Source organism: Chenopodium quinoa, unplaced genomic scaffold, assembly GCF_001683475.1.
Source record: "Chenopodium quinoa cultivar QQ74 unplaced genomic scaffold, ASM168347v1, whole genome shotgun sequence".
NCBI classification, from domain to species: Eukaryota; Viridiplantae; Streptophyta; class Magnoliopsida; order Caryophyllales; family Amaranthaceae; genus Chenopodium; species Chenopodium quinoa.
This window is the reverse complement of record NW_018744626.1, coordinates 5,582,364-5,603,032: the sequence shown is the minus strand read 5'-3', so window position 1 is coordinate 5,603,032 and position 20,669 is coordinate 5,582,364. Positions and strand designations below refer to the sequence as shown.

General features: G+C 32.9%; 1 protein-coding gene and 1 long non-coding RNA gene across 2 annotated transcripts; both read left to right on the top strand.

The window, feature by feature from the left end:
* The first annotated feature begins 13,620 nt into the window (after positions 1-13,620).
* LOC110700817 lies at positions 13,621-14,830 on the top strand. Its single transcript, XR_002507282.1, has 2 exons — positions 13,621-13,757; positions 14,318-14,830. It is a non-coding gene; the product is annotated as an uncharacterized LOC110700817 (long non-coding RNA).
* A 4,621-nt stretch (positions 14,831-19,451) lies between these two features.
* LOC110700758 lies at positions 19,452-20,105 on the top strand. Its single transcript, XM_021878357.1, has one exon. The coding sequence runs from the start codon at positions 19,452-19,454 to the stop codon at positions 20,103-20,105; it is 654 nt and encodes a 217-aa protein (XP_021734049.1).
* The last annotated feature ends 564 nt before the right edge of the window (positions 20,106-20,669 follow it).

Below are 20,669 nucleotides of genomic sequence, written 5' to 3'. Positions count from 1 at the left end.
TATAGTATATAACAAGTTTGTTAAATTAATCATTTCATTAGATTCTTACCATATTATTTTAACACCCTCATCATTGATTGTACTATGAATTGGTAATTAGATTCCTCCATTGTTTTATATTGGCTATGACATTAAGTTATTTTCTAGAACGAAATGAGTATCTTTTTCCGTTCATACTAATGTTAGCTATTAGTATAGTGTTTCAAAAAGATATTCTTGTTGTGAATTCACGATAAAATCATGCTTTAATCAATGTAATCAATTCTTGATATTACCCATTTTAACTTTTTAAGATCACTCTATGGCCACATATTTGTCACTTGTTATATATTATTCCGTTTAATTTTACTTTCATATTAAAATCATCAAGTGAGATTTGGTTAGTCGATCATGCCTTTTAGTAGCGAGGAAAGATGGAATTAAAAGTAGTCTTCGCCTCTAAAATACATATACATGCTACTCCAATCTGTAATCGTCTTTACTAAACATAGTAGCAAGTAGCTATTAGCTAGTATCTTTCACATTCCTATTTCATACTGCATGTATCATTTGCACATGTTAAAATGGTGCAAATAAAAAGTTGGGATGAAAATGTGCATGATAACATGGCAAAGTTGGTCCATCAATTGGCTAGATACTTCACTTATGAGTAAAGGTTGTAGGTGGTTACCTCGCAAGCAAAAAGATGCTCCAATTAAAGACTCACTTATACTTGTTAGCTACTACTACTTCCAACTAAAGAATGGTACCACCCTGTTATATATTTGCTTTATATTATAATATATAGTTTTCCCATAATATTATTATTAATACAGACATAATATAATTAAGATACGCATATTTCTACTTTGGCTTTTTTAAAAAAAAAAAAAAAAAGTTCATTAATAATAATACAAGTAAAAAGTATGCTCTCTTGCTTAAGCACTCAAAACTGATCACTTAGCTTAGCTTCCTAGTACAAGTACTGTCACCATCCATTATCTGACCCTAGAACCACCATTATGTATGTTAATTACTCTTTAATTAGGTTCAAATTGATAATGATAATGGTGATTAATTATTAGTTGTCATAGTATTAGTATAAATATATGTTTTCAATTAAAATAAATAGGTAAGTAATTAAGTCAAATCTAGAATTCTATCAAATGAAGTAGAGAGAAGTCGAGTATGTATGTGAAGTACTTTTTAACTTAGATTTATATGTTTAGTGAGAATAAATGAGAAACACAAAGTCTTATATTAACTGGTCATACGATGTGGTCATCCAATATATGGATTACTTCGTTAGTATAATAGGGGTTACTTGGTCAGTGTTAAAGGGGTTACTTCGTCGGTGTTATAGAAGTTCGTTACTCGGTCAATGTTACAAGGATTACTTGATCACTATTACAGGGATTACTTTATTATTTTATAAGTGGTCACATGGTACGACCAGTCACACACAAGACGATAATATTTATGGAATCCGCCAATAAATATTAGATTAAAGGAGTGAGAAGTGGAAGAAGTTGCTTTCAGATGCATTCTCCTCAAAATCAAATAAAATGGTGTGAATTAGAGCTACATCCGTAAGTTAATCTAAACCACACAAGAACTACATCCGATATGATCCGTATAATCTTCTAAACTACATAATTAAACCATTAATTATTTTGACTAAACACAAATATCATATTACGTCGTAGTTTCATTAGTTTGTACGTGATTTTACCATTTCTTAACTAGAAAACATAACTTACTACTCGTATTTATAAACACTTATGGATCAACAGTTGCATAAAAGTTCACCAACTACAGAATTGAAGAAGATAATCTAAAAATGTATAGTTGAACTGTCAGTTACTACTAGCTATTAGCTAATATATGGATCAATGCTCAAGTGACTTTTTGCCATGTGAAGACAGAACCCTCTACACCGGCTTTATTTCAGCAAAAAGTATATTATTTTGCTGACACTGATAATTTTATTTATATACTAGGAGTACATTCGTTTTTTTAGTTGAGACGTTTTGATTTTAGCACTAGTTATACACTCTTTTTTTACCGTGTTTTATGCTTTATCTATAATTAAAAATATAGTCATGTACTCATATGAGATCTTGTTAGATTCGTCACGATATATATTTTCAAAATATCAACTCTTCATAATTTTTGCTTATCAGTAATTAAATATAAGAATGGTTGAAGTTGTGCATTGACAAACGTCACTAAAGAAACATGTCAACTAAAAAGAAACGGATGAAGTATGTTACACGCCCTACAAATTAACTTAAATTAAATTAAATATCTCAGAAGATTAAACATAGCTTAGATTATTATTAATTTTTACTAGTAATTAATTTAATAAAGAATTCTAAACTTTTAATTACTTGATTAGTTGGTTAGGCTTTAGGAAGCAGGTAAAAAAAGGATTAAAGTCAAATGATTAGTGAGTTTGCATTAATAATAAAGCATGCTCTTGATAAATTAATTCATAAGCTTTACTCAACACTTAGATCGACTTGGATGTCTTAGCTGTGGTAGTTGGACTAGATCTTGCTCAACTACATAGTAAAGACCCTGACCAGCAACTAATTTTAGATCTTGTCACATACTCTTGTTCCCTTCTCTTCACATTTTAGTAGTATTTGGTGACTGTCTTTGAAATTACTACTCTATTTACGTACGTCTACATTTTTAAGATGTCTGATAAAATTTGTCAGTTTTTTTATTACATGTATGGATTATATACTGATATTAATATATGATAGATGAATATTTTAACATTGTTTAACATACTTAAACAATGTGTTAGTAATGTATGAATGGTATATAATTTTATACATATATATATATATATATATAGGGGAGGGATCCGATGAGAATAGGTCCATATGTGAGAATTCATACTTATATGAGAAATGATCTATAATTTAGAACACGTGAGTAAAAATTTAGAACATGCGAGTTAAAATTTAGAACATGTGACTCAAATTAAAATTCTGAACATATGAGTAATAATTTAGAACATCTGTGTTGTGTGAGTAATATATTTAGAACATCTGATTTAAGAATTAGAACAAGTGATTAAAAATTTATAAAACCTGCTTTATGAAATTTTAAATATATAAGTAAAATTTAGAACATCTGATTTAAGATTATGAACATGTGAATAAAAATTTAGAATATAGAAAGGGTGAGTAAAGAATTTAGAACATACGTGTAAAAAAATAGAACATACGCTTTAAAATTGGAAAAATATATTAAAAATCTTAGAACACATGTTTTAAAATTTAGAACATATAAGTTAAAATTTTAGAACAAGTTATTTAAAATTTATGACATAAAACTTAACTAATTTATGGTTTAGAACATGTGAGTACTAAATTAAAACATTTGATTTAATTTAGAACACCTAAGGAAAAGTTTAGAACATCAGATTTAAAATTTAGAACATACGAGTAAAAATTTAGAGCACAAAGAGTGTTCTCACATAAGAAAAATTCGCATATAAGAAAAATTCTCACGAGAGCCTCCCCTTATATATATATATATATATATATATATATATATATATATATATATATATATATTTATTTATTTATATTGATTGTAAATTCATGGCATATCTATGACCGAAAACTTGTTTTAGTGAAAAAATAAATTGAGACTTTATCAAAACATCATTTACCTTATTTTCTAGGGTAGGTTGACCTTTTCACTAACTTAAATACAAGTTATCCGATCCAATTTCAAATTAATGCTAAATGAGCTCTAAAAATTCATATAAATTTAAATAAATTCACATAAGTAAAAAATCAAGTGAATAATACAACACATTCCTTTAGTTTAGCTAAAAAAAACATTGTTTAAATATACATATACATGGTGCAAAATATCCAATATATACCTAAACATTATAGATTGTACGGATTACTACTTTATAGTAATGGTTTTCATGGGATCGGTTAGATTTAATTGGAATCAGCACCATATCTTAATCGAAATGGGTAAAAAAAAAAGGCTGAGTTGAGTGATCACTTACATTACAGCTTTTTGTGGCAGCAAAGAATTAAATTTGTACTATATATATATAAATGGACAAAGGAAGCAACTACAATTCCACCTTCTCTCTTATATACTCCATTTTAGGTTCTAATCATAATGTTGCATGTGTTTCCCTCTTATGCGTAATAATGGATCATGTTTGAGTGACCTAGCTATTCTCTCACCAACAATAATTAGACTAACTAACAGTACATACATACCTATTCGATCTGAAAAGTCAATACATGCTTAGTCAATCTGAAAAGTCAATACATGCTCGCCATAATACATCTAATAAGCTAGCTGATATATTATCTTTCTCATATTGCTAGTCAATACATACATATTCTACTTATATAAACTAGTGTTTAACCTTGTTAATCAGTTTTTTTAAATAAGGATAAAAAGAACACGTGCTAAAACATTTTTTATATAATGGACGATTTTATCCCTATGTTGTGCAATGTTGTTGGAGATGAGGATGGTGGTTTGGGTTAGGAATGAGCACACAATGGCACTAATTAGGCATATATCATGCACTAATTGTAGTGTATACCCAACTTATGCATGCACTAAATATTAATAAGAGCATAGTGGTTAATTGCTTGATTTTGAGTTAGTTAATTAAGAAAAATATTCCTTAGATTGTTGCATTCCTTGTCTACAATCATGTGGGCATCAAAGAAGAAAAGTATATAGTATATATGCATAGCTTTCATATCTCAATTGGTCCTTTTACTTTGGCAAGGGTTACATTTTCTCAATTAGAAGCAAAGTAAGAGTTCGACCAATTCAAACCCACCAACTAATTTGTGTGAATTATTAACTAATCCACCTTTAACTCAACAAAATAAATTAAAGTATGCTAGGATTAATACTAGTTTCCTAATCATGATAAGTTGATCATCAAGCTAAGTTTATTTGAATTCTAATTAGTTATTTACTCGATCTAGATTCACATTGTTTTTCCCTTATAAAGCAAGATAGTATAACGAAATTGTGACAAATGAGTTACTCCGATCAAGTTATTTGTCTGAATTAATTATTATTTGTATTGGGCTCAAGTTAGTAATACGCTATGATTTATCATCAATGGCTATGGCAGTCAATATTGTCTATATATATATATATATTTTTTTTTTGGTGTTTAGAGAGCCACAAGGACGGGGTGAGAATCGATCCCATGATCACCTAGAAATGGGAGGAAAGCTCTAACCACTTGAGCTATCTCACACTCTCTCAATATTGTCTATATTACTTATGTACAAAATTTTATGTAGAATTATGCTATTTGGGCTTAAAACATACTTATTCTATTCTTTTTTACTTGACCTGTTTCTTTTATCACGCTTGCCAACGCAGAACTTTAACGATGAATAACTTTAATTCTTCGTAAGTAAAAATTATAAAAGTTGTATATTATGATAGTAGTTATTGAATCGAAATCAAAAAGATATCATATGTATATTTTTCCTTACATATCATTTACAAAAGACGGTCAAAGAAAGAGATGGTGAATAGTATAAAAGTCAAAGCGGGTCAAGTAAAAAAGAACGGAGGAAGTATGTAGTATTACTTGGGTACACTTTATTTTCAAGTTTAAGTCACGTATCTTTATCATTAACAAAAAAAAAATGGGTCCAATGTATGGAGCAATTTACATGAATATGGTTTTCACCTCTTGGTCCACTCATTTAAGGCTGGCCCAAAAGTAATATGGCTGGGCTTCACAAACTCAATACACAATATATAATACTACTCCCTCCGTATTTTATTATTTACTCTATCTCTCCATGCACGAAAATTTAGGAGCAATATGTGTGCATGACCATGCCATCAGTCTTCTCGAGAAAAACTAAGACTAGTTGAACTGAAAATAATAGGTCAATAGGGAGAAAACAAACCCAAATATAACGTTAACCATTTTAATTATAAAGGTTAGCCCATTTAATATTAACTTTAAGAACATACGTATTTATTATGGATAACCTTAGAAAGAAAAACCTGAGGTTAACCATTTTAATTATAAAGGTTAGTCATAAAAAAAAAAAAAAAAAGGAGTTGTTATATATGCTTAATTTTTCAAAGCTAAAGTGCCACGTGATAGAATTGAAAAAAAGTTTTCTTCCACATAGGATTTTTTATTCCATGAGTCCACCATGTAGAATTTTTCATGAATTAATTTATTAAAAAAAAAAAAAAAAAAAAAAAACCTCATACTTTATGTTCTTGTAATACTTAAATTAATACTTGTATATGTCAAAACTGGGTACCTAACAAATTTTGGTTAAAAAAATATAGGGAACAGAAACTAATTTAGCCACTTCTTTTTATTACTAAATAAAGAAACCACTTGATCATATTGCAATCCCTTTATAACCAGTTCCTAACCAATTAAAGTTCCAATTTTGGTACCCAAAATTTTCGCTCACCCCTCACCAAGGTTGTATAATGTTGCTATTCCGTTGAATAAGATTTGAGCCATTTGAGCCACAACCTTAATTAAATCGCATCAAGGTTGTATAATGTTGCTACAACCTTAATTAAATTGCATCAAGGTTGTACAATGTTGCTATTCCGTCGAATAAGATTTGAGCCATTTGATGTTTGGTTTTATATATTAATCAAATAATCAATCAATCAATAACTATATAGCAAAAGAAACACCGGCAATGACATGTGTCATTTATGGTGTGTGAGTGTGTCCGTATTAGTATTTTTTTAAAAATAAAAAAAATAATAGAGAATATACGTAAATATTTTTCCCAAAATTTAGGAAAAAAAATTATAAAATAATTTATTTACCAATTTAGATTTCTCACCATATCTTTATATTAATTCCTTTAATGTATAATGATTATATATATTAATAAATAGTGAATATATATCTTTCAAACTAATGTAATTAGTGAATGAAAAGTTATCAAATACAAAATAAAAAATAATATGCCATCATTGTTCAAAATAGAAGAAAGCTTGAACAAAAAATACAATATATAACCTAAAGGATAAAAAAAATATTTTAAGTTGCTTGAATTGGAATAAAATAAGAAATAGATTTTGGACCAAATTATTTACTATATTTAAATTAATACTCTGTAACAAAAAGTGAAAAACCGTCCATAGCACGGGATCTGACTTAGTGCTTTTATTTTTCAACAAATCCATGGAAGTTGGGCTTTTATCCTGAGGACGACACGCCGTTTACTTTTTGCGATTTGTATTGGAGGGCGTGATCGTCTTGAGGAGAGCTGAAAGTTATCCACGACTCACCTATCTAAATTTCTATATTATTAGACTCTCTATTTTTTCTTTCATTATTCTATTTGTTCTTATATTATTTACTACAATATATGTACAATAATTAATCATTATATTGATGTAGTGCTCGGGGACTCTAGTGCTCGGGTATCTCTTAAAAGGATCCTGTCAATGGCTGAGACTAATAATATGGGGATTCACCTACACTACAAGAAAAAGGTCTAATTCCGACAGAATGGTTCCGACAGACATGAAAATCCGTCGGAAAACACTTAATTTCCGACGGATTTATTTTCCGTAGGAAATTTGCAACGACTTTAGAATTTTCGTCGAAAATCCGTCGAAAATTTACGACGGAAATAATATTCCGTCGTAAATTAAGTGTTTTCCAACGGAATATTATAAGTTTCCGACGGATTTAAAAAAAAAAAAACCAAACCCTAATTAAAAACGGCGCCCCTCCCTCTTTATATTCTAATTTCTCTTTCTCTCTCCTCTCTTCTCACTCCGCCTCTCTTCTCACTCCACCTCTTCTCTCCTCTCCTCTCCTCTTCTCTGAGTTTCTGCTCCTCTCCTCTTCCTCACTTCTCAGTTCTCATGGTCTCCTCTCTCCTTTTTTTTTTTATTTTTTTTATTTTCTCCTCATCTTCTTTCCTCCTCCTCTTTCTCAATTCGACCATATTTCTTGCTATTTCATATTAATGGTTCTCTTGCTATGTCATATTAATGGTTTATACGGTCAAATTCGACCATGAAATATCTAGATCTAGAGGTTTCAGGGTCGAATTTAGCCGTATTAAACCAAATTCGGGTAGAAATTGGAAGCTTCGGTTGTTAAGGTATGTTTACTGGTTTTAATTTATTTATTTTTGGTTGTTGGTTGAAATTCATGGTTTTTTTTTGGTTGAAATCCGTGGTTTTATCTTGTTTTTTGATTGAATTTTGTGTTTTTTTTTTGGTTGAATTTTGTGGGGTTTTTTTTTTGTTTTTTGGTTGAAATTCGTGGATTTTGGCGGTGGTGGTGGCTTTTTGTGGTGGTGGTATGGCTAGATTTGTTGTAGATTTGGGTTTGTTTTGGTGGTAGATATTGATTTGGGTGGGTTAGGGTGGTGGAAATGGTCGTTTAGGGTTAGGGGGTGGGTCTGGATCGGGTAAGTGGTGGGTCTGGTTTGGGTTAAGGTGAGTGGTGGTGTGGTTCGGGTAAGGGTGAGGATAGTGGTGGTGTGTTTAGGGTAAGGCTGATGTGGGGGTAGTGGCGTTGGTGGTCTGCAGTTGGGGATAAGGTGGTGACACGCCGTGCCCTGGTGGTGCGGCGTGTTTTTTTTTTTTTAAGAAAATTGAAATATTTTCCAACGGAAATTCCGTCGCAACTTTCCGACGGACACAATTCGGTCTGAAGTTGCGACGGACTTTTCCGGAGCCAGGAAATCTGTTCCGACACCGGAATTCCGTCGAAAAGTTCGTCAGAGAAAGGTTTCCGACGGAATTTATGTCGGAAGATGCCGTTTTTCCTACAAAGGCTTTTCCGACAACCGGTTCCGACATAATTCCGTCGGAAATGCCATTTCCGACGGATTTTGGGGTGTTTCCGACATAATTTTTCCGTCGGAAACGAGCTATTTTCTAGTAGTGCTAGGAGCTCTTATTGATATACAGGGAAAGAAGAGTTCCTCCTTTCAATTTCTAGTTGATAAAGTGTCACAGAAAGTGGTCTCTTGGGCCCCCTTGCGTATCTCTCAATCCGCTAAGCTGGTTTTAATCAATACAGTCTTGGTTAGTATTTCGGCTCATGTCATGAAATGTCTGAAATTCCCACAAGGAGTGGCAAACAAAATTGACTCCCTTATCACTAGGTTTTGGTGGGCCAATAATGGAAACAAGGGTATGCACTGGGTGAAGAGAACAACAGTTCAGCTCCCCAAGGGTGTGGTAGGCCTAAGTATAAGGGGTACGTCAACTCTTAATGATGCCCTCTTATTTAAATAGGCAACAAGAATGCACCTGAATCCACAGCTTTTGCTCTGAAGAGTACATAGAGGGTTCACGAAAGGTTTTGCCTGGAAAGTGGGAAATGGGGAAAGCATCAGAGCTATTAGAATGCCCTGGGTCAATGGAGAGATTCCAGTTGCAAACTCGAATCAGACTCTGAGCGAGTCATTAAGCTGGAAGGTTAGTGATTTTATTAACAAGGATTCGGCTTTGTCGAAGGTGGGGAAAGTTAGGGAATGTTTTGATTGGAATAGTTCAAGGTCAATTCTGGCTATGGAGCTTCCCTGCTCTATGGAGGATGATTTCCTTTACTGGAAATACCATCCATCATGCAAGTTTACTATTAAAACAGGTTACTATTTCCTTGTAAAGGAATAAGGAACAGAGCAACTGGCGCTTACTTTAGAGGAGCAGAAGATTTTAAAGCTTGTCTGGAGGATGGATATCCAACCTAAATGGAAGATATTCCTGTGGAAGCTGTTTCATGATGGTATTGCGGTAAAAGGCAATTTAGCGAAAAGAGGCATACAAGTCGAGGAGGCTTGTGAGTTTTGTGGAGTGGACGAGGAAGATAGCCAACATCTATTTAGGCTATGTAATCTAGCAAAGGAGGTCTGGGAGTAAGGCTCCCTGGAAATTTGCTCTGATTCTATTGGTTTCAATTCTGTAAGAAGTTGGATCCAGCACTATATCCTGCTGTATTATAGCGAGGATGGTAAGTATGGTACCCGTGGCATTAGGTTTATTGCTACTTTATGGGGCCTTGGAAGGCGAGGAATGCACGAAGCTTCAATGGGGTAAATGGGGGAGCAAGCCTAGTCCTGGAATTCATCAACTTGGCAATGAAAGATCATGATACCTTTTTCCATAGCAATGGGGATAGGACTAGTAGTATTAACAGGCCTGGGAGTGATCCCTACCTTCCCCCGGGTTTCAATTTTGTGCAATTGGGAAAAGAACAAGATGGCTTCGAAAACTTCATTGTGGCTGTGGATGGCTCGTGGGACAAGAGAACAACAAGAGCAGGGATTGGTTGGGCAACCATGGGGAGTAGTCACGGTAATGAGGTAAGTGAGGGGGCATGCATGGAGTGGCAACCTCGGCTCTTCATTGTGAGGCATGGGCTTGCTTAGAGGCAATGTGTAGGGAATAATTTCAAGCATTAATCCCCTAGCTTGAACCCCACTGTGATCATACACTAAAGTACGGTGGCGTCCAAAAGGGAAGAAGATAGAGCAAAAGAGTCGCCAACAAGTTTTAGGAACTTGTAAACCGTTCACAGGGTGAAGGTTACACCCCTTAACGATCCAATAGATCGTCAACTGCATAAGGTCTTGAACCAAATAAGGGTTCGGGGATGAAGGTACAAATCCAACCTAAAAGAGATTGAACCTGCCCTAATAATAGTCCTCTACTTTATTCTGATCGTATTCATGTGCGCTTTTTGAATAACATGCAATCAATAGGTTTAACCCTAAACCTGTTTATCTATGTTGGTTGATTTAATGCACAAATAAATCTATTATTGGCGATCACTTGAATTATAATCAAATTAACCCTAAACAAGATTATTAATTATCTTATTAAGCGTGATTACAAATACAAATTCCCTTTAAGCATGCATAAAAGGTGTGATCAAGCAATGACAACAAAAATAATCAAGCAACATAACAATAATAAAAATAATTATCATAATCATAACAATCATAATTAAAAATAATCATCATTATAACAATTATAATCATAAAATCATAAAGTATAATCATAATAATAATCATCATAATAACAATCATAATTAATAATAATAATAATAATAATAATAATAATAATAATAATAATAATAATAATAATAATAATAATAATAATAATAATAATAATAATAATAATAATAATAATAATGTTAAAGCATAGCAAGATCCTAGGCATGATACTAACAAGATTAATAACAAACCCTAGCATGTCACTAAGCAATAAAAATCAAATCTTTAACCCTAACATGATACTAACAATCATAAATATTAGGAAAGAAAATAGGAAGCATCGCAGGAATCACAATTGTCATATTTGATATTAGAAATTATAGTTGTTACCCTAAACATGATACTAGGAAGACCAAAACGCCCTAACATAATACTAGGAATCATAATAACAACCTAGACATGATTTCTATAGCATAATAACAATGTAAACAATTAAAGCACTTACTTGGATGCCTCGTACCTCCTCAGAAATTAAACCTTTCACGTCTAGGGTGAAGGCGACTTCGAATATGGCTAGGTGTTTCTAGATCTAATGAATGCGGAATTTTGTATGTAAAAAGCAAGTTTAGAAAAAGAGAGAGATGGTGAACGATTAGAGAATGAAAACTAGTTGTAGGTCAATACTGGTTGTAGGTGAAAACTGGTTATCGAAAACGGAGTTTTTAATACGTTATTTATAGAGAAAATCAGCCAAAAAGATAAAATATCAAAACAGAGTATTGGCGCACAAAAAACCCAACAAGCGCCAACGTTAGCGCCAGGCGCTACAGCTGGCGTTTGGCGCTGATCTGGAAAATTACGCGCTTTCTTAAAATCAGATAAAAATTGTCATACAGGAGGATAAAATCGTATTTCCTTCAAAAATGCTTTTTGATTTTAATTAAAACTCTGAAAAGTCAACAAAAGTCAATTTATCAATGCTAATTGAATTAGGAATGAAAAGAACCTTCTAGAAGAATCTAGAATACTAAAACCATTCCTAATTGCATTAGGAATGATAAATCTATATTAGGCCCTCCTCTAGATCATTGGGTCGTATACAAGGCTCAAACCGGGCCCAGTTTAGTAAATTGGTCATAACTTCCTCAATATTCATCGAAATTGGGCTTATAATATATCGTTGGAAAGCTCTTGTCAAGCCCCATCCAACTACACTACTATTGGACCCATATCATGGACCAACCAAACCGGATTGGTTGTTTTCTTAAAATAAGTTTTCAAAAACAGAGAGAAGAGAAAAGAAATTAAAACTATCCGCAACACTAGACTTTCCACACTTTCACTTCATTCGATTATGATTCGACGCGAAAGGTACTCATCACTGGGTTTGATTTTGGGAAGACACAAATGGGTGTCTACACAATGAAATGGGATAGGGCGAAAGGTAAGCAAGGGATTTTCATTCTTTCGGACTCTGTTGCGCTTATTAACAACCTAAAAGACAAAACGGGTAAGGATAATTTGATCTCTTGGATAATAAAAAGATATTAAGGAAATTGGTGCTTCTTTTCAGAGGTGCGCAATTCTAAAGGTCCAGAGGGACCAAGTGCAAAGGGCAGATAATATTGCTAGGAAATGTCGTACTACCCTTTTGAACTATTTATGAGTTTGTTTGATTGTAATTTTCTATTGTAAAAAAAAAAAATCATTATATTATAATCTATTACAATCCGGTACATATATGTACAATAACCAAAAGATTGGGGTAAGACGAATCAAAGTCGCATTTTGCTTATACGTACAAATGTTCATGCTTCTATAATAACTACAATAGTCATTATTATTAGAGATAGAATATTATATTATGTGAATATATTTTTTACAAGGTTATTAGAATATATTTGTTATTATGTTTTGTAATCATATATTATATTATTTGATACTTATGAATCTTAGAGATTGTATTAGGATTATTCTTTTGTAAGGCTCACCAACGAATTCGACAATTTTGTCTATATTCCTGTGGAATTGCAATTTGGAGAAACGAATGTATTTATTTACAAACCCTAAATTTTAATCTTTGCATATTTTCGACTATCAACTCTACTTTTTTTTTCATTTATTAGGATTTTTCATTTATGATCTCAACTACGTTGAGACAATTTGAAAAATTCAAACCATTCTAATATATTAATTCAAGGCAACATTAATAAATATTGAAATAATTTAAAATCCGAATACAAAATCAAAATATGACTCAAAAATTAGTTTCAATATTCAGCTTTCATGATTTACCTAGAATATCCCTGAATTTATATTTGACCTAGGTTTATATAACTCATCACATTTAGGGCGGGCAAAAGCTGACCCGATAACCCGACTAGAACTTAACCCAAAATAAACGGGTTTTGAAAGAGATTTTAAACTCGCTTATGTAATTGGGTCAACCTGAACCCGAACTGAAGTTAAATGGGTCGGGTTCAAGTTGGAAGTCCCAACTCGAAACCAACCCGCCTAAACCCATTTAATTAGTTGGGTTGGTTTCAGGTCGGGTCAACCCAAACCCAACCCGCTTAACTTAAGTACTAAGTTTAAAATATGGGCCAAGCCCAAACTATCTAAGCCTAAAAGTCTAAAACCCTAAACGGCTAAAACCTTTCTCATTCTTTCTCTCGCCGCTTTCACTCATTCTCAACTTTCAGTCTTTCTCTCTCTTCTCTCTCTTATTTTCAATCTTTTGCCATTAAAATTTCTTGAAGCTTTATCTCAAACATTCTCAAGGTAATTTCATTCTCTTTCAGTCTTTTTTATAGGCTCATTTGTTCATGTGTTCATTTGTTTATGCAATTTCTTTTATTTGATTATGCGATTTTATGATTTCTTTGATTTGTTTATGCGATTTTTTGTTGTTATGTATGATTTGTATGCGATTTTATGTTGTTCATTTGTGATTTATTTCTGCATGTGTTATTTTCTTAGTCTGCATTTTTGTAGAGTTAGTCCTTTAGTTAGTTTATTCTTAATCTGATAGCCTTGTTCCTGGTGAACTCATTGAACATGCGATTCTTAAGTCTTTTTTGCGATTTTAAGTTTGTTTATAATTTATACCACTGTTTACTTGTTTATGAGTGAGATTTAATTTGATTACTTGTTTATACCACTGTTTTTCATGAGTTTATGAGTGAGGTTATGCAAATTTATTTGATTTCTTCATCTGATTATGCGATTCTAAGTATGCATTTGTCGTGAGTTTAATTGATTATTTATTTAATTTATTCCTAATCACATATGGCAAGATCTTTGTGGAAAAATTATGTCGATGAAAGTCATTGATGATGCAGGTGATACACCAAGTTCTCCGGAAAGTGCACCTCAAAGTCTAGCAGCTGCTATGGTCTATGGGGAGTCAAACCTAATTTGACAGATACCTTTATTTGCCATTGTTGGAACTTTGGAAGTAGTTTGGAACCTTGGAACTTTTTGACATATATGCTTGTGGCTTTGAAGTTTGGATTTGCATTTCATATGTTTATATTGTTGAATGTTACAGTTTATTTTTTAAAAAATAATTACATGTTAATTTTAAAAAATTACAGGTTTAATGGTTTATTGAAAAAGATTACATGTTAAGGAAATTACCTGATAAAAAAAAAATTCAGGTTAAGGCAGGTTGAGTTCAGGTCAACCCGTTTATAAACAATTTGAGTACGGGTTTGATTTTTTGACCTGTTTACCTATTTATGTAAACAGGTCGACCTGAACCCGACCCGACCTGTTTGCCAGCCCTAATCACATTATAATATGTATATGTTATTGGGTCAATGAACTGAATTTTTATTGATGATGTTCGTTTGTTAATACATATTTAATTTGACGTAATTTGTTAATGTAGAATAAAATTAATATAATTTGTTTTATATTGATTAAACAACTAATAAAAAATGATAGATTATAATAGATTTATTACTAATCAATTAGATTCAGGGATTTAATCTAATAATTAGGTATATTGGACAATTGTTTGGAACAAAAATGTATTAACGTCATGTAAATGTTTATAATTTCAACATTTCGCTCCTATCTAATGTTGGGGTAATTATACTTTATTGTTTTTTTATATATGTAAAATGTTAACTATAATAATAATTTTTTTTGTTAACTAATATAATTTATATGATTTTATAGTTGATAACTCGATCAAATATATGAATTTTGATTTGTTTGAGTTTGACAAATTTATCAACATATTTCGTTGTAAACGAAATACGTCCATTGTGAGATTGACACAAGACTTTTGTAAAGAAAGCAATGTCAACCAGCTAACTACAATGAAATGAAAGAAATGTAGTAAATTTTTGTTTGTCATTTTTAAAAATAATAATCCTTACTATGTAATAGTTCTTTTGATAAACTTATAAGAAGTAATTTCTCATTATAATAACCTTATAAGTAATAGCTAGATCATAGAAATAATTAAAGAAATATATAGATTAAAAAAGTAATTAATTAAAGAAATATGTACAGGGGTACGTACATTAGTACATATAATGATTCTTTTGATAATATGTTAGCAAATAAAAAATAAAATTACAACTTATAATCTTATTTATTTCCTGAAAAATTAATATACATGGTTCAATATGAATTCTCAATTATTTTGATGTTATTAATTTTTTTTTATGCTATATTAAACGTTTGAGATATGAATTTGCAATTATTTTGGTGTTATTATTTGTTTATTATAGATTAAACGTTTATGAGTTGAAGATTTTCTTCAAAAATTCAACACTTGAAGCTTTGCTTGAGAAAAGAAAAAAAACATAGAAAGATAAAAGGCAACAAACATGATAAAAAAATAATAAGAAAATTCAAGGGTTGAAGTATCTTAAGAGCAAGATTAGTTCTGTTTCAGGGATTTTTGTGATAACCTGAAGGGGGGTATGGATTGCCGCGGGAGACAGATCCGGGATGCAACACTCGTACAGCTTAAACACCTGCAAAATAACTGGTCTCTAGTTTACCGAAATTCCGCCTCTAACGATCAAGTTAGTGATTGAAAAATGGAATTTTAGAGAGAGAAAGTAGAGAGATGTAAGATCATATTTTTGGGCAGAGTGCCTTTGGAAATTGTGTGTTATGCATTTCCATCATGAAACGATGGGGTATTTATAGGGAAGTGGGAGATCATGCTCCTAGGGTTTCATAACCTAGGAAGATCGGATGTCCTATACGTGGTTGACACGTGTATTAGGGTTTCCTTCAAGCTAGGCTTGTTTCCTTAATGGGCTTTGAGAAGATTTCTTTTCAAAATCTTCTTATGTACTCCCTCCGTCCCTTTTTTACATTCCTGCTTTCTGATAGGTTGTCGTACACCTGTCAAAAATAAATTCCTAACAAAACCAACTAACAATGTAGTAGGGTAAGTAGGGTCGAATCCACTGAGAGATGGTTATTCAATCTAACTTCTAAGGTATGGAGAAACTCAACTATGTCACGAAATTGGGATAGAAAAATAGTCTAAATTAAAAGAGGGATAAAATAATTACTAAAAAGACCTAGGGTTATGGTTCACCATGTTTATAGTTCTAAATCTATCAAATATCAACAACAATTCAATCAATCAATTATCTAGAGCAATTGCTAAGCCTACGGTCGGGTCTTAACGCTCTCAATTCAACATATGTAGTTCGGTCGCTAACATAATTAGAATTGTTAATTGTAGGTATGCCTCTAAAAGTAAGATCTTTCAATTCAAACTCTTATTAACAAAAATTAATCAAACAATTGATCAGGTTGCAAGATTAACAATAAAACACTATCAATTAGAGAAATCAATAATCAAAATATTAAAATTATCAATCAAGATTCATAATATAAACATGGATTCCCAAACCCTAGAAATAAACTACTCAAACATGGAAGAAATAATTAAAACTAGATCTAAGGAATTAAACATAATTAAAAATAAGAGATATAAATAAAATACCTCAATGAATTAAAATAATAAACCCAAGAATCATCCATGGAAGAATCCATGGAGATGCCATGAGAAACTAGGGTTCAAGAGAAAACTCAAAAGAACGTAAAAATAATAAAAGATATAAAAGCCTCAGGGAGAAATAAAATCCCTTGGAGTATTTATATTATCCTAAAACTAATCTTAAGATAAATAAATAAAATAAAATAAAAAAAATAGCAATTACAATAGTCGTGATATGATTGGTCGATTGAAAGAGTTATAATCGATGTAGGATTTCTTGTGGCTTGCGCGCACACCCCACCCATCGGGCGATGGGTGGCCGATGGTCGGAACGACACTCGACCATCGGGCGATGGAAAACCATCGCCCCAACCAGCAGCCCACGCTCGAGCGTACATCACGTCCATCGCCCGATGACTGGGCGATGGGTTGGCAGCTTCGCAGGCTTGACTTCAAAGGGCTGTATCTCGCGTTCTAGGAATCTTATAGGGGCGTGTGACCTATCAATGGAAAGATCTTCAAGTCTAGTTTCTACCTCAATTTGAATCACCTCAATCCGATCTGTAAAACTCAAGTTATGATCAAAAGAGTGAATAAGAGTCAGTTTTACCACTTTGTAAAACATCGTTTAACTTCGTTTCTAACTCAAATTCAATTCCGAAAAGTGCATAACGATCATTGTGGATGCTAATTTTATTTATCATGCATAAAATCCTCATAGTCAACATCCACAAACATGAGATCTTCGATAATAAACTCAATTTATCGACTTTTCATCCTTTCATTGTCCGATTCTTCCAAAACCACTCCGAAAGCGTGCAAATAGCTATAGAAACTACCTGAAACATTAAGAAAACACAAACGAAGCGTAATAGAATACAAAATGGACAACCTATGCAATTGCGACCTAAAAAGCGACAAAAGACTCAAAAAGCAACTATAAAACTAGCGTAAACGTGCCTATAAACTCTATATAAACATGACTCATCACTTTCCTTTTTGGGTATTCCAAAATTACATTCCTCCTTTCCTTTATACTACCTCTTGTCCACTTTACTAGCAACTTTGAGGGTGTTTGCGAAGGTCGAGGCAAAACTTTTAAGGGGTGAATTAGAAAAAGTAAGGGTATGTAATTAGGAGATAAAATTGGAGGGAATAGTTGTGGTCCCCTTTTTGACTTTTGTAACCCCTTGTACTTTTGTGAAAGTAGTGGGAAATTCCCACCCTTATTTCCTGGCAGCAAATGAAAGTAGTGGGAAATATTTTTGCCCACCTTGTTTCCCTCCCAAAATCTCCCCAAATTTCAAATTTTTAACCAATTTCCCCCAAAATTTAAATTTTTGCATTCAATTCAAACAAAATGCCCTATATAAACCAGGGCTTCCCTTCCAATTCCTCATTTTCAAAAGAACACTTTTAGGGGAATTGGGGAGGGGGGAGAATTAATTCAAGTACAATCACATCAGAAATTAGTTTACTAAATCCAAAATACAGGCAGCCCTAACAAATTACAACCGTCTAAAAGTTGATTAGTTAAATCCTAATTCCTAAAGTTATGTTAGTAGATGCAGCTTCATTAATTACAAGAATAGGCTCCGTTGAAGACCGTCCAAAAACCACCAGCCGCCACTTCATCACCAAAAAACAATCCTGAAAAATTTAAAAAAGAGAAGGGACTCATGGCAGAGTTCATACACGAACTTATAGATGAGTTAATTCAAGAGGACCATCTCATGGAAGATGATTTCAACGAAGAACAATTCATCCAAGAAGAGTATCAAATGTCGTCAGATTCAGATCAGGAACAAGACCAACATCATGAAGATAATGATGCAGATGGCTATGATGCAGATGATGATGCAAACTAAGAAGAGCTACAACACAATTGCAGACCAACAAGAGAGATGACAGTAGAACAGAAAAGAGCAATTGTTGAGGAGATTATGTTGCACATGGAGGGGGACTCACTGCCAAGAGGCTTTTTAGCCAATTTGGCAAGAAAACATTCAGTGCACAAATCTACAACAACAAGATGGTTTTAGGTAATAAAACATTCTCTAGCACAAGGTATTGTTGTTGATGTGAATACAAAAAAATTAGGTAGGACAAGACGCAAAGCAAAAGAATACACAGATGAGTTCCTGACATCTGTACCATTGTACAAAAGAACAACTGAAAGGGGATATGCTGTTGCACTGAAAATACCCAAAACAACATTTAATAGGCTAAGGCAGCAAGGCAGGCTGAGAACACACACAAACACAAATCACCCAGCATTGACAGAGAAGCACAAAGTGTCAAGACTTAAATGGGTTTTAAGTCTAATAAACCCTGTACCAGCAGTAGGGGACCCAACATTCACTGATATGCAACATTGGATACATTTAGATGAGAAATGGTTCTACATTAATCCAGAAACAAGAACCTTCTACCTACTGCCAACAGAAGATGATCCATACAGGGCTCAATAATCAAGGAGGTTCAAGATCAAAGCAATGTTTATGGGAATGATAGGGAAACCATTGTTTGATGCTGAAAACAACATGATACATGATGGTAAATATGGCCTTTTTCCTTTTGTAAAGTATGAAAGAGCCAAAAATAAAAGCAAGAACAGAGATGCAGGCACTCTAGAGACAAAGGCAATTCAAAGTGTCACAAAAGAGTGCATAAGGGAGATGCTGCTAACACATGTCATCCCAACAATCTATGAAAAATGGCAACAACAGTTACCAAAGGACATCATCATACAATGGGATAATTCTAGGCCTCATCAGGTACCAAAGGATGAAGAATTTCAAGCAGCTTGTCATGCACATGGGTTCAACATTCAATTCATATCCCAACCAGCTCAGTCACTAGAAACAAATGTTTTAGATTTAGGCTTCTTTAGTGTGATTCAATCATTACAATATCAATCATTTCCAAGGAATCTAGATGACTTAATCAAGGAAGTGGCTAGAGCTTTTCAAGAATTTGATCCAATACTAAACAAGTACACATGGATCACACTTCAATCCTGCATGATTAAGATACTGGAAAAGCAAGGTGGTAATAACTTCTCTCCCCCACACATGAAGAAAAGAAGTTTGGACAGCCAAGGTCTACTACCACAACTACTTGAAGTAGACAGGGGTCTCATTGCTTAGGTTGTCCATTTTTTGGACACAGTCACAATTACAGGAGATGGTGAAGGGCACATGGAAGTAGATGCAGACTGATAAATGTGCATAACTTTTGGAAGGGTAGTATTAGGGGACTCAATATTGACTGCCACACATAACCTTTTCCTATTCAAACAACTTTTTGAGTTAGATTATGTGTAGGTTATGTGTACTTTTGGCAGATACAAATGGTTCATTTATTTGGCAGTCATGTAATCAGTCAAGCTCATATATTATGATTAAACAAACATTTACAAGTTTAATTATGTCTTTGTTTATTTTTCAGAACCTATTATTTCCATCAGAATGGGTGTGTTTTCAGTCAAAGCTTTAGTGAGTGTTGGTACCTCAACAAAAACCAGCTTGACAAGGTTTATGGAGCATCCAGACCGCCCAAGTAACTATCAGATGAGTCCCATCATCATATGGAAAGCCAAAAGGGATATGCATTAACAAAAAAGGGACTCAATGCATGACAAACAAAATACTAGGGTCAAAATTGAACACTTCCATGCCAAGTAGGTGAAGGTTGAAAAAAGCAGCAGGGGA

Excerpts from the sequence above, each read along its gene's own strand:
- LOC110700758 (XM_021878357.1), top strand. The coding sequence starts at position 19,452 with ATGTTTATGGGAATGATAGGGAAACCATTGTTTGATGCTGAAAACAAC.